The sequence below is a fragment of the Protopterus annectens genome, chromosome 1.part1 (genome assembly GCF_019279795.1).
Source record: "Protopterus annectens isolate FY-2018-M chromosome 1.part1, PAN1.0, whole genome shotgun sequence".
Lineage (NCBI taxonomy): Eukaryota > Metazoa > Chordata > Ceratodontiformes > Protopteridae > Protopterus > Protopterus annectens.
The window spans coordinates 1,692,647,649-1,692,662,678 of NC_056726.1; the positions used below are offsets into that span (position 1 = coordinate 1,692,647,649).

Here is a 15,030-nt window from a genome sequence, read left to right on the forward strand (position 1 = left end):
GTTCTGGCTTAAGCACTTGGGCTTCAGGCCAGTTATTCTACATTAAGAAGGTTTGTGGTCTGCACTCTTGTGGGAGGAGAGGCTGGATTCTGCCCTTCTGAGCTGGGAATATCTGGTCACAGGCTTATTGTGCCTGCTTATTTGAACTGTTTCTTTCTGAAATTGGTGCAGCTTGTTGCTGTAGCCTAGACCAGATTCAGGCCTGCTGAATCTAGCTTTGTTTGTATAACTTGAGCACTGATCCAAGCCGTCTTTTTTGGAGAAGGTTTCCCTGCACCCTAGTAAGCAGGGGTGTGCAGTTAGAACTTGTCTGATTGAAGACTGCTGGAACAGGGCTCAGTTTTGAGCTTTTTTTCTGGTTAATTGGGTAACTTGTTTAAATCAGTTTGTTCGTTTTCTATTGTTTTATATATACACACACACACACACACACACATATATAAATATATATATATATATATATATATATATATATATATATATATATAAATTGTACTTTATTCATCTGCTTTTACTGTATTTGTGTTTCATCCTACTTTATTACTAGGGGCATTGACTACAACTCTGATCTGCGATATATAACAATAAGTATCCTTTTCTGTGCATTTAAAGTGTTTATTGAGTGTATCTGCTTTATTTTCTAAATATATATATATATATATATATATGCATATATATATATATATATATATATATATATATATATATATATATATATGTATATATATATATATATATATATATATATATATATATATATATTTATATAAAATTGCCCATACCTTACTTGGACAGAAGGAAGTTCTCTGTTCACCTGTGAGAGAGGGGAGCTTTGAGCAGCCTGTCTGTCCCTGGAGAAGTGGTTTCAGCCCAGAAATTAGTAGTTTATTGGCCATTTTGGGCTAATTTATATCTCTTTCATTTCCCTGCTCTAAATACTGTATTTGCCTGGTTTTGCACGCCAGGCAGCATTGGTTAGCTAGGATAAAACTATTCCCGGCTCCACAAAGTCTCCTCTTCAATTTTTCCCTTGGAACTAGACAAACATTCAACTTAAGCACTCAAGCCACTCATTTCTCAGCCTGGCACTTGCTCAAAACTTATAGCAAGCACTTATAAACCCTAGCACTAGACCCTCCTGTACTGTACAGAAGGACAAGGCTCTCTATTCAACCTTACCAGCCATCCAGTACAACAGTTCACTGTACCTATCCAGGCATGTCCAAAGGGCAGTTTCAGGTGTACTCTCCAGTCCAACTGTTGAATCTGGGCATTTTGAGGCAATGTTACAACTGCCTCATGTACACAGACAACCCCCTCCTCCTACCACCAAACACTAATACATGTGAGAGATGCAGTTATACAGCAAAACTGGTGGCTAAGATCTCTCAACCCAAGACTGGATCAGACAGTCAAGAGGAGAAGGGAAATACTTGCATCACACCACCAGTTTCACATAAACCCATTAAAGCAGCACTGGAAAAAAACACACATAAATACATGAAAACATACTCGGAGGCTCTAAATAAAAATCTGCAAAACCAACAGAGACCTCCAAAGCAAACATCCAAGCAACCTCCACCCCCCAACACAAACCATGAAACACATACTTCACAAAACCAGTGTGCCATGCAATCACAGCCCTTAAGGCAAAATAACATACCCAACATACTAGTAATAGGTGACTCTGTAGTCAGGCACACTGACATCCCACTCACTAGGCTGAATACGGAGAAGGTTACTGTTAGCTGCCTGTCGGGTGCCAGGATCCACCACATAACACAAGCACTCAGTTCACTACAGAAAAAGTACAAATATGACTCTGTCATTGTCCATGTTAGTGTGAATGACCTGAGCTGTACCTCTCTGGACTACATGAAAAGAGACATGGAAGAGCTCTCTGATCATGTAGCCCAGGCCGGTATGACTCTGACCCTGAGTACCATCCTGCCCTCACCAAGAATGATACCACGGTATAAAGAAAAAATTCTCAATTTCAACAACTGGCTAAGTTTCTGTTGTCATTCAAATGGGATCCAGTGTCTCTCCACCTGGAATGACATGCTTGACAAGCCACGTTGCTTTACTAGAGATGGCTTGCACCTGTCATCCTTAGGCTTTTGAATACTGGCCAAGGCTCTTGCCACCCCCATAGTGCCTTTTTTAGGCAAGGCTCAAAAGATAAACCTACCACCATAAATAGCACAAGTAACAAAAAACTGAGGATAGTGCTACTCAATGCCAGAAGTCTGTACCTCAAAATGCACGCACTCGAGTCACTCCTCAGTATGGAGAAAATTGATATATGTGCAGTAACAGAAACCTGGTTTTAGGCTTCAGAGAGCACCACAGCACTGCCAGGCTACAACTCATACCATACATTTCAGCCACAGAACCCAAACCGAAATACAAAAGGCGGGGGCGTATCCATATTCATCAAGGATACCCACACCTCCAGGTTAGTGGAACAGCACGATGCTTCAGCGATCATCCACGTGCAACTAGCAATGGGCAAAACTGCAATTCAAATTGTAGCTTGCTACAGATCACCCGCCATGTCCCAGGAACCCCATTCCGCATTCCTGCAAACACTGGTAAACATAAAGGTCCTACCAAACACCCTAATATTGGGTGATTTCAATTATCTAAACATTGACTGGGAGAACTACTCAAGTACTAACTCCCTTGCCCAACACTTCCAAGAATTTATAAACTCAAATGCCCTGGTTCAACTGGTCAACACTTCCACCAGAGGTGACAACATATTGGACCTGGTCATCACCAGCATGGGCGACTGGTGTTCCACACCAGAGGTCAACCCCTCGCTGGTTAGATCTGACCATAAACAAATCACTTTGGATATCCACATTCTGCCCCCACCTCCGGACAAGAAAACCACCGTGAAAAACTTTTCAAAAGCAAAGTTTGCGTTACTTAAGACCGAGGTGGAAGGTTTCAAAGCCCCCATGCTGAAGGATAATGCTGTTCAAGCTGCAAAACTCTTTACTAATGCATTCCACGAGCACCTACAAGAATGCATGGATCATGCCATCAAAAGCAAACCCAAGACTCACTCCTCCAAGAAAAGGAAACCAGTCTGGTGGACTCCTGCCATAAACAAGCTACACAATAGAAGGAGGAAACTAGTACAGAAAACAGTAAAATCCAGAGAAGGGAAGACATCCCTAATCAGTATCAGCACAAAACTACGATCCCTCATAAAATCATACAAGGCGAGCTTTGAAAGAAAAATTGCCTAGGACTCCAAAGATAACCACAAGGCATTCTTTAGCTATGTCAAAAATCTAAGTGGCAATGCTCAGATCTGCTCAGAGTTAGTGCAGAATGGCACAAAATACACTGAACCGACCAATATCGCCAACATCCTGGCAGACAGGTTTAGCGCAAACTTCACCCCCTTTCACCCCCAAGAGGGCCCATAACCATACCAGAAGAATGTAGAGTCCCTGAAATCACAGACACTCAGGTTAAAACAGCCCTCTCCAAAGCCAAAAGCAAAGCATCAATGGGACCGGATGGTGTCCCAGGCTGCGTCCTACATGAGCTCAAAGATGAACTAACCCCTCACCTAAACACACTGTTCAAACTCAGCCTCTCCACAGGCTATGTACCCATAGAGTGGTGCACAGGAGCGGTTATTCTGCTCCACAAAGGTGGAGCCACAATAGACCCCCAGGAACTATCGCCCTATAAGCCTGACTAGCTTGGTCTGCAAGGCTATGGAGTGCATCATCATGGAACTCATTAACTGAGACATTGGGAACCTCCAAACACTGGACCCTACACAGTTCGGCTTTGTTAAGGGCAGATCATGCCTCCTAAACCTGGTGGACTTCTTTGTGAGACAGTTACCAAGGCTATAGATGAAGGCAAGGTGGTACACAGAGCCTACCTAGACCTCGCAAAGGCCTTCAACACCATTTCTCATTCTGGTATTATAGAGAAGCTCACCAGCCTGAACATAAACCCCTACATCACAAGATGGGTTGCCAGCTGGCTCACAGACAGAACCCACATGGTGAGAGTAGCGGGAGCAAGGTCCGACTCTAAATCGGTTACAAGTGGAGTTCCCCAGGGCTCAGTCCTAGGACCCCTCCTGTTTGGCATATGCTTCTCAGAGGTACAGGCAAGCACAGGAGGACTATGGCTGACAAAGTTCGCAGACGACTGCAAACAAGGGGCTATAATTGACTCTCTGGCTGACACAGACATCCTCCAAAAGGGTCTCTTTAAGATGGATACCTGGTGTCAAAATCATGGCCTCAAGCTAAATGCCAAAAATTGCATAGTCATCCCCTTTGGAAAAAACAAAGTACCCACAAACTACCACATAGGTGGTAGTCCCCTAAATACGGAAGACATAATAAGGGATCTGGGGACCCAAGTAGATAGTAATCTCACCTTTGATAATCACATTGCCAAAGTGGCTAGAAAATCCTTCTACGTGGCCCACCTAATCACAAAAGGGTTCGTATCCAGATCAAAATAGGTCATTGTGCCCCTCTACTCATCACTCATCAGACCCATCATAGAGTACAATGCCCCATTTGGGATGTACCTTGCAAGACACCTGCAACAGCTGGAAAGACCACAGAAGTACCTCACCAAGAGGATCACTGGCCTCAAACAGATGCCCTATGCAGCTCGACTGAAAAAATTACAGCTGTACTTGGTTGCATACCGCCTACTCAGAAGTGATTTCTGCCTGACATACAAGGCCATGTCCAACCCAGAATTGATGGACATGCTCCACCTAAAGAAAACCTTATCCCCACGAGCCACACACTCTAGGGATCTAAACCGCACCACAACAATAAATAGGACATGCTGGAGGGATAGATTCCTGTCCCAGAGACTTCCCATGCTTTGGAACAAGATCCCAATCTACATTAGGCAGAGCTCCTTGCTAACACTCTTCAAAAGAAATCTTGATGAGTGGATGGGAAACAGAAAGTTTACCTCGGGGATCACTTCAGTGGCTCTGCTGGACAGAGGCACAGGGAACTAATCTAAGGGGATGGCAAAAGCCCACACATTCTGGCTAGGCTTATAAATGCTTTCGGGCAGATAGCCTAGTACCTACCTATGAGCTTATGAACCTATAAGAAGTAAGTTCAATCAAGACAAAAGCACAATAAATCCTTTTATGACACTGACAAGATAACAAAAGTTAATACATGCTTCAGACAGACATTACATATGCAACACAACCTGAAAGACACTAGTACAGCAGTAAAGAAAAGTAATTTGTTTTTAGAAAGCTTTTTGAAGATCTCAAAATATGTTAACAGGCTGCTTTATGTATACAATAATAAGGGCTCAGGTTGCAGCATCTAAACATAGCAAGAAACTCCAGACACTGATCAGATCACCCAAAGCCAGAGATGAAATAAAAATAGCAGTGCAGGCAAAGGACAACCACAAATCTTTCTTTAACTATATTAAAACCTTAGAAGCAATTCCCAGCACTGCACAGAGCTAATAGTAAATGAAATCAGATACTCAGACCCTGAAGACATAGCCTGTATATAAGTAGATAAATGTAGCTTTAACTTCACCCCTCCCCCCTACATTCTCAAATCTCATACCCACAGCTACACTCCTTTCAAATCTCCCATTTGCAAGTCGTCAAGGTAACATATAAGGCCAGGAACACTGCTTCTACAGGACCTGTCAGGTCCTGTACCGAAGCTATTCAATGTCAGTCGCCACACAGGCTCTGTGTTGGATGGGTCTATATTATATGCTTGAACAGACTTTTCTTCAAATATATAATCATCAACACCTAAAGAGCAAATGCTCTAAAGCACGAACGGCCACGTTTTCAAATTTTTTACTTGGGAAAAAAATTCAGTTGGCCGTAATTGGGAATTGCCCTTTTACCTAACGTAGAGTGATCTTGGAGTTGGTATATTTAGTTAGTGGGGGTGTAGGGGTGAAGCCCCCCACTTGATTAGGGTTTTGAAGTTTGGGTTTTTTGTTTACGGCCCCATTAAATTTTTCCAGAGGAAATATTTTGCGGATGTGGCCGTTCCTGCTTTAGAGCATTCGCTCTTTAGGTGTTGATGATTATATGCTCGAAGAAAAATCTCTTTGAGCATATAATATAGACCTGTGTTGGACTAATGGAGGGCAGCAATTGTCAACCCCTTGCACAAAGGTGAGTTGTCAAAGAACCCAGGAAATTATAGAACTATTGATCTGACCTGCCTTATCTGTAAGGCTCTGTGTTGGACTAATGGAGGGCAGCAATTGTCAACCCCTTGCACAAAGGTGGGTTGTCAAAGAACCCAGGAAATTAAAAAAACATTGGTCTAACCAGCCTTATCTTTAAGGCTATGGAAATAATCATAATGGAATTAATAAATAGGTACATAAGTGACCTACAAACTCTCAACCCAAGCCGATTTTGTCAAGGGCATATCCTGTAAAAGTAGATTATTAAAGCAATGGATGAGAGCAAATCAATAAACACAGCATATCTAGACCTTGTAAAGGCATTCAACACTGTCTCACACTCAGGTATTATAGATAAACTATTTCAGCTAAATGTTAATCCTATTTAATGCATTGGAAAGAGAATTGGTTTACAAATAGTACCTGGGAAACTAAGCTGGCCTGTTCAATGACAATAAATGTATAATAGTATCCTCTGCCAAACAAGAACTCAAACTGACAACACACCCTGAAAATGGATGCAGTAGTTAGAGACTTGAGGACTTATGTGGACAACAAACTGTTTTCCAATTACCACATATCCACTATTGCAAGAAAGTAATTTCTAATTGCACAGCTTGTTACTAAGGGTATGGCATCCAGGTTCAGGGATATGATCTTTTCACTGCATTCCACACTCATCAATCAATGAGTATAATGTCCACTTCACAATGTACTTGTCCAAACATCTGACTCAAGTTGTATGCCCACATGGCTTTCTTACTAAGAAATTCAGGGGTCTAAATCACAAAAACTATGCTCACCATCTCAAAGTCTTGTCCCTCTTTTCCATGTCATATAGGCTACAGAGGGGTGATCTCTATCTTGCAGACAGAGCTTCAAAAGACCCAACTCTGTCAGACCTGCTGCACATTCAGAAGTCCAGTGTGGGCATATACACCTGTTCAAGAGATCTAAATCTCTTTAGTCACACACATAAAACATGTTGGAGGAATAGATATGTATCACAGAGAATAACGCTTCTTTGGAATTGCCTTCCTATCTACATAAAGCAAATTACTTCTCCTTCTCTTACATTATTTAAATGTAATCTGAAAAAATGAATAGGCAACCTCAGATTCACCCCTGGTTTAGTATCCTTGTCCTTTATAGATAGGTGCAACATTTAAATGTTCTGCTTATCTCTGGGTTATTGATACTTGGAATATAAGGGCTAAAAACATCACGGGAATATATGGATAGGCTTCTAAAGATCCTCACAAAACAATAACCTAGTACCTCTGAATGTATGATTCTAACTCAAACCATTTGGATTTTGAGACATTACATACCAAAGCAGTACCTCAAAGTCTATCATCTTCTGTATGATACCTAGTTAGACTCATTCCTTCAAGGCATACAAGTATATAGCCATTTGATCACCAATGCATCTATTAGAAAATTAGTTATCAGTTCTTACCATTCAGATGATTTGCAGAAGATTCTGTTAAGGACAAAGGGTGAAAAAAAACACACATTACAAAATAATTAGATTCTGTAAGATTAATATAACTTGACATTAATATTTCTAAAGTGCATATATACTGTTCTGATTACTAAGAAATTAAAGTTAGGCCTATAGAACTTTTTCCTAATTATTATGAATTCACTTCTAGGACCCTACCCTGGAGATAAATTGGAACATCTCGACAATTGTCCCCTCTTCGATATTTCTCTGATTATCTAACTAGCTGTGTAACACTAATGTAAACTAGAACCTCCATGGATGTCAAATATACAAGTCTGATGACCATTACTCATATATTTTTCATAACAGGCAGCCAGATCAGTCATTTGTCTGTATATAGCAGTAGATAGTGGTACTACCTATCATATCAGACAGATAAGGATCCATCCTTCTTCTGTTTAAGCGTGTAACATAAAATATTAAAAACAAATTAGGAGAGCATTATGTCATGGAGTTGTGCATAAAACAATTCATTCTAAACAATCTGTCAAGCATGTCAATATAGGCACTATTAACATTACCACAGACATTAGAATGACCCATCCAGGCTGAGCAGGATACCAGGGTTTATATTAGATAAACTAAAGTTTATCTAAACGAACACTGAAATCATCGAAAATCCCAGAACTTGAAATCGCAATTGTGGGGGGCTGCACCCCCCCCACACCCACTGCTAAATATATATTCCAACTCCGAGATCACACTACAGTGAGGAAAGGGCAAATATTCCCATCTTCACTGTACCGCGATCTCACAAAAAAACATGTTAAGATCCTGGATTTTGATGATTTCAGCATTCGATTAGATAAACTTTCATTTGTCTAATATAGACCCGGATACCATTCACCTATATCTTCATGCATTCAGCATAGTCATGCTGCCTCAGAAGTTGTAAAGAAAATGCAATGTTGAAGTTATGTATAATAAAGAATACAGTACAGTAGTTACAAACCACGCTCCAGCATCTTTCACTGCTGTGATGACATCAGATGAGGCAGTGGGCAAAACATTTGTAACTGCACTGTTTGTGTGTTACATTTTAAGTTTCCAGTTCCCCTGTGTTTTTTCCCTTTTATTTAAATATATATACGCATTTCTAATCAATTAGATGGACTTCCTGTAAGGTCCTTTTCGACCATAGTCCAGGCTACTGGCAGTGAGATGAAAACACTTAGAATAAAAAACACTATAGCATATAATCACAATATGAAATTTAGTAATAACAGCTGGATAAAAGATGTAACAGAGGACAATGTGTAATAAGAGTATCATAGGAAAATATGAGTGCAATAATTGAGACTGCTAATATTCTTTTTTTCTCTGCAAACACTTGGTTTGTTATTATTCCACATAGACTTGATAGAACTGACAGTATTGTTGTAATAGGTTAAGAATTAAACTATTCTTTTCATGGGGACTCTGTTAAGAGCAAAACACTTAAAAGTATTATGATGCCAGTGATGAACCCCACAGTGCAGGCTTTTGCTAGTGCCCATGAGAGAGTTTTTACAAAAATTTTAGCTCAAAGAAAATGACTGTTAGATTCAGCCTTTCCTCTCATGAAAGAAACGTGTCAACTTATTTTAGATAGGAGAACTTGATTAGGATTATGAAACCAGACAAAGTTGGTGGTGTTGTGTTACATGATAACATTGACTACATCAGTGACATGTTTAATACTTTGCATGACAGTGAAAAATATACATTAGCATCTAGAAATAAAGTGCTTGCTGCTTACAAAAAAATTGATTAGAACTTGGAAGATGAGTTAATGCAAGGCCAGATTAGTTCTGATACTTACAAGTTCTTGATAAATACTACACCAATCATTCCAACTATTTTTAGTATCCCCAAAGTTCACAAAGACATTTTGAAACCACCCCTCAGGCCCATCATGGCGACATAGACCTATCCACTTGTAGTTGTGGTTGACATGCTCTTGAAACCACTGCAGGATTTGGGTATGTACTTGAGATGTACCTCACAAGACATCTACAACAACTGGAAAGACCACAGAAATACCTCACAAAGAGGATTACTGGCCTCAAACAGATGCCCTATGCAGACCGTGTCAAAAAACTACAGCTTTACTGCATCACATATCGCCTACTCAGGGGTGATCTCTGCCTAACATACAAAGCTATGTCAAACCCATAGCTTTTGGACATGCTCCACTTAAAGAAATACCAATCCCTCCAAGCTACATGCTCTAGGGACCTAAACCTTGTCACCACAATAAACAGAACATGCTGGAGGGATAGATTCCTGTCCCAGAGACTTCCCATAGTCTGGAACAGACTATCTATCTATGTCAAACAGAGCTCCTCATTAGCACTCTTCAAGAAAAATCTTGATGATTGGATGGGAAATGGGAAATTCACCCCGGGGATCACTTCTGTGGCTCTACTCAACAGGGGCACAGGAAAATAAATTTCTTGGGTGCCGAAAGCCAGGGTACATTTTTTGGCTAGGCTTGTATGGGGCCGATAGCCTAGTACCTACCTATGAACCTATGAGAGATGATTGGCACTTTTTTGAGGGGGGGACTGAAACTAAAACTTTGGGATGCAGGGGTTAAGTTTTTGACAGTGGATGTCATAGATATTTTTTCAAGTGTACCTCAAGAGGAGGGTTTAGAATTCTCTCATAAAGGCTTGCTTACACTTGATTTTTTTAACTACTTCTTCTTCTTCTTTCGGCTGCTCCCGTTAGGGGTCACTACAGCAGATCACCTGTTTCCATTTCTTCATATTCTCTGCATCTTGCTCTGTCACACCAACCGCCTGCATGTCGTCTCTAGCCACATCCGTAAACCTTATCTTAGGCCTTCCTCTTTTCCTGTTACCTGGCAGCTTCATCCTTAGCATCTTTTTACCAATATACTCAACATCTCTCCTCAGCACATGTCCAAACCAATGCAATCTCACCTCTCTGGCTTTGTCTCCAAACTGTCCAACATGGGCTGACCCTCTAATATACTTTATTCCTAATCCTATTTACCCTCATCACACCCAATGGAAATCTTAGCATCTTTAACTCTGCCATGTCCAGCTCTGACTCCTGCCTTTTTGTCAATGCCACTGTCTCCAACCCATATAACATAGCTGGTCTCACTACCCTCTTGTAGACCTTCCCTTTCACTCTTACTGGTACTCGTTTATCACAAATCACTCCTGACACTCTTCTCCACCCACTCCACCCTGGCTGTACTCTATTCTTTACCTCTCTTCCACACTCACCATTACTCTGAACTGTTGATCCCAAGTATTTAAGCTCTTCCACCTTTGCCACCTCTACTCCCTGCATCCTCACCATTCCTCTATCCTCCCTCTCATTCACACACACATATTCCGTCTTAATCTGGTTGACCTTCATTCCTCTCCTCTCTAGAGCATATCTCCCCCTCTCCAGGATCTCCTCAACCTGCTCCCTACTCTCACTACATTTCACAATGTCATCTGCAAACATCATGCTCCACAGGGACTCCTGTCTGATCTCGTCTGTCGACCTGTCCATCACAGTGCAAATAAAAAAGGGCTTAGAGCTGATCCTTGATGTAATCCCACCTCCACCTTAAATGCATCTGTCACTCCCACTGCAGATCTCACCGCTGTCATAGTACCCTTGTACATATCCTGTACCACTCTTACATACTTCTCTGCCACTCTCGACTTCCTCATACAGTACCACAACTCCTCTCTAGGCACCCTGTCATATGCTTTCTCTAAGTCCACAAAGACACAATGCAACTCCTTCTGACCTTCTCTGTACTTCTCCATCAAAACTCTCAGAGCAAACATCGCATCCGTAGTGCTATTTCCTGGCATGAAACCATACTGTTGATCACTAATCATCACCTCCCTTCTTAACCTAGCTTCCACTACTCCTTCCCATAGTTTCATGCTGTGACTGATCAGTGTTATCCCTCTGTAGTTACTACAGCTCTGCACATCACCCTTATTCTTAAAAATCGGTACCAAAACACTTTTCCTCCACTCCTCAGGCATCCTCTGACTTTCCAAGATTTCATTAAACAATCTGGTTAAAAATTCCACTGCCATTTCTCCTAAACACCTTCAAGCTTCCACAGGTATATCATCTGGACCAACAGCCTTTCCATTCTTCATCCTCTTCATAGCTATCCTTACTTCCGCTTTGCTAATCCATTGCACTTCTTGATTCACTATCCGCACATCATCCAGCCTTCTCTCTCTCTCATTCTCTTCATTCATCAGCCCCTCAATGTACTCCTTCCATCTGTTCAACACATTCTCCTTGCTAGTGAGTACGTTTCCCTTATTATCCTTTATCACCCTTACCTGCTACACATCTTTCCTAGCTCAGTCCCTCTGTCTAGCCAATTGGTACAGGTCCTTTTCTCCCTCCTTAGTGTCCAACCTTTCATTTTAACTACTGTAAATATTAAATTCATTATGTGTTATATGGATCTAATTTTAGGTAACCACTATATATGTTTTAAAGGTGAGATTTTTTTTAACAGATAAAAGGAGTAATTATGGGTGCAGCTTGCACCCCAATACTTTCTAATTTATTAATGCCCACCTGGGAGAGAAAGTATATATTTCAGTCTGATTTATTTTGTTACATTAAGTTATATGTTCACTTTCTGGATGATATTTTTATTTTGTGGACTGGTGATAGCCAGATGGTGGATGAGTTTGTCTCATTTATTAACAGCACCACCCCCTTTCTTAAATTTTCTTATCACTTGAATGACACTTGTGTAAATTATTTAGATACCACTATTATAAAACAAGCCGGTAGTTTTGCTTCAAACATCCAAAGAAAACTGACCTTTTCAAATGCATATTTGCATTTTAATAGTCATCATCCATTTGTACAGAAAAAAATGTCTAGTCAAGGGCCTATTTGTGAGATTGGCCATAATGATTTCTGACAAGGGGATGTTTAATAGTGAAAGAAAGGAATTAGGAGACATGTTTTTCTACAGAGGTTATCCTAAAATGTTGGTTAAGAACATTAGTGATGAGGTCATAGATGGCTGGGGTGTAATATACACCCCCCCTTTAAGGCATTGGCATTTCTGGTGTTACAAAGTGTCAGCATAAAATCCCCAAGCACTTGAAGCTAAAATGATTCTAGGAAATACATACAATTTTTACAGATACCTAGTATTAGAATATAATGTAGGTTCCAGAGTCATTAACAATATTGTCAACAAAAATTGGAATATTCTGGGTAGTGAAGAAGAAATTAGGAAAGTGATAGGCAATGAAGCTTTATTTGTATATGAGAGCAAAAAAAAAATTAAGGATTTGGTACAAAAATCAAGGTAGATGTGTTCTATCAAAAGAGGGAATAAAAACAATTTAAGGTGTGGGGCATGTAATCAGTGCAAGGACATCTGCGAAAATAATTTTTGATGTTAGAAAATGTTGTAAAATCTAATATATGGATGGAAAAGGCCATTGTAGTACCAAAGCCATAATTTGCCTTGCAATATGTTCTGTATGTCCAGAGTTTTACGTTCATAAAACTTAATGTGCATTTAAAAATGCATTTATGAATATAATTCTGAAATATCCAAGCGTAACATTAACAATGCCTTATTTAGATATTCAATAAACAGTGTTTCCTTTAACAATTTTGTTTATGATTTTAGAAAAGTAACCCACAGCCCTAGACGAGGTGTGTGGGAGGAGAAAATATGATGTAGGGAGTTAAGCTGGCAGGTAAAACTGGATGCTGTGCATTTTCCTGGTTTAAATGACCATCTTTCCCTTGTCCTGGTACTGAAGCAAAGCACTGCAAAACTATAACTGTTTTCAATGTAATTATAAGTTTTAATAGAAAATATAATTTATCAATTTATCAACTTTATTTACTTGTTTAGATGTTACACAGAGTTTTAAATGTTTTTAATGTTTATAAGAGTTCTCAATGTTTTTTAACAGGGTTTTTCTTTGTTATACCTTTAAATACTGCTTAGGTTGAAAGTAGTTTTGAGTTTGAATAATTATTGTGTGTGTTTAATTGTAACTATATAAACCTGTGTAGGACTTCCTCTTGTGTTTCTTACAAAGTCTTGTATTCAGAAAAGACGAAACGCTTTTCAGCTGAAACACAAATAAATAAGACGTTTTTGTACTTGTCAATAAAGGATTTTTATCAATGTGTTCCTGTGGTTTACTGCATTTATTCCTTCATTCTTGGTGCAGTTTTTGAGTTTGTTGGGTTTTGTTTTATGTGCATCGATGCCTGTTGCGTGAGGTTTGCTCTGTTTTTATTTTAAGCATTTTACAAAAATCATGCAGTGCTGGATTTATGTTTCAAGTTATGTTCTTGTTTTCTCACGTTGGTACTTGCCAGTGTAATTATATTCATAGGCTCATAGGTTCATAGGTTGGCCCTAGGCTATTGGCCCTAGGGCCTATACAAGCCTAGCCATAACAACTCCCTGGCTACTTCTTCTCACAATATTTACTTCCCTGGACCCCTGTCTAGCAGGGCGACTGATTTATCCCTGTGGTGAATTTCCTATCTTCCATCCAATCATCAAGGTTTCTTTTGAAGAGGGCCAAAGAGACGCACTGCTTGACATGTATGGGCACTCTATTCCAGAGTCTAGGGAGTCTCTGAGTCAGGAACCTATCCCTCCAGCATGTTTTGTTCATTGTGATGACAAGGTTTAGATCCCTGGAGCATGTGGCTCTGAAGAATTGGGATTTCTTTAAGTGTAGCATGTCCAACAAATCTGGGTTTGACATGGCCTTGTGTGTTAAGCAGAGATCGCCACTGAGTAGACGATATGTGACAGAGTATAGCTGGAGTATTTTTAGATGGTCAGCATAGGGCATCTGCTTTAGGCCTGTGATTCTTTTAGTGAGGTATTTCTGTGGCCTTTCCCGCTGTTGCAGATGTCTTGTGAGGTACATACTAAATGAGGCATTGTATTCTATAATGGGTCTAATCAAGGATGAGTACAGTGGGACAATGACCTCCTTTTTTCTGGATGAAAACCCTCAGTGATGAGGTGTGCCACATAGAAGGATTTCCTGACTATTGTCATAATGTGGTTATCGACGGTGAGACCACTGACCACGTGTCTCTAAGTCTCTCATCACACATTCAGTGTTTAGTGTACTGCCACCTATATGGTAATTCACAGGTTTATGTTTTTTCCAAAAGGGGATAACTATACATTTCTTGGTATTGAGCTTGAGCCCATGGCTCTGGAACCAAGCATCTGTTTCTGTAAGTCCCTTTTGTAGAATATCCACATCATTTGGGGATTCAATAATGGCTCTCAGTTTGCAGTCATCTGTGAACTTTGTTAGCCAGAG

At 40.2% G+C, this 15,030-nt stretch overlaps 1 protein-coding gene across 1 annotated transcript in view; it reads right to left on the reverse strand.

Annotated features, from left to right (window-relative positions):
• Nucleotides 1–15,030, reverse strand: part of LOC122814033 (uromodulin-like) — a 391,951-nt gene that overhangs the window by 86,799 nt on the left and 290,122 nt on the right. The window contains exon 8 of the mRNA XM_044086624.1: nucleotides 7,658–7,681. Within this exon, the coding sequence (XP_043942559.1) occupies nucleotides 7,658–7,681 (24 nt within the window). The remainder of the gene's footprint in view (nucleotides 1–7,657; nucleotides 7,682–15,030) is intronic.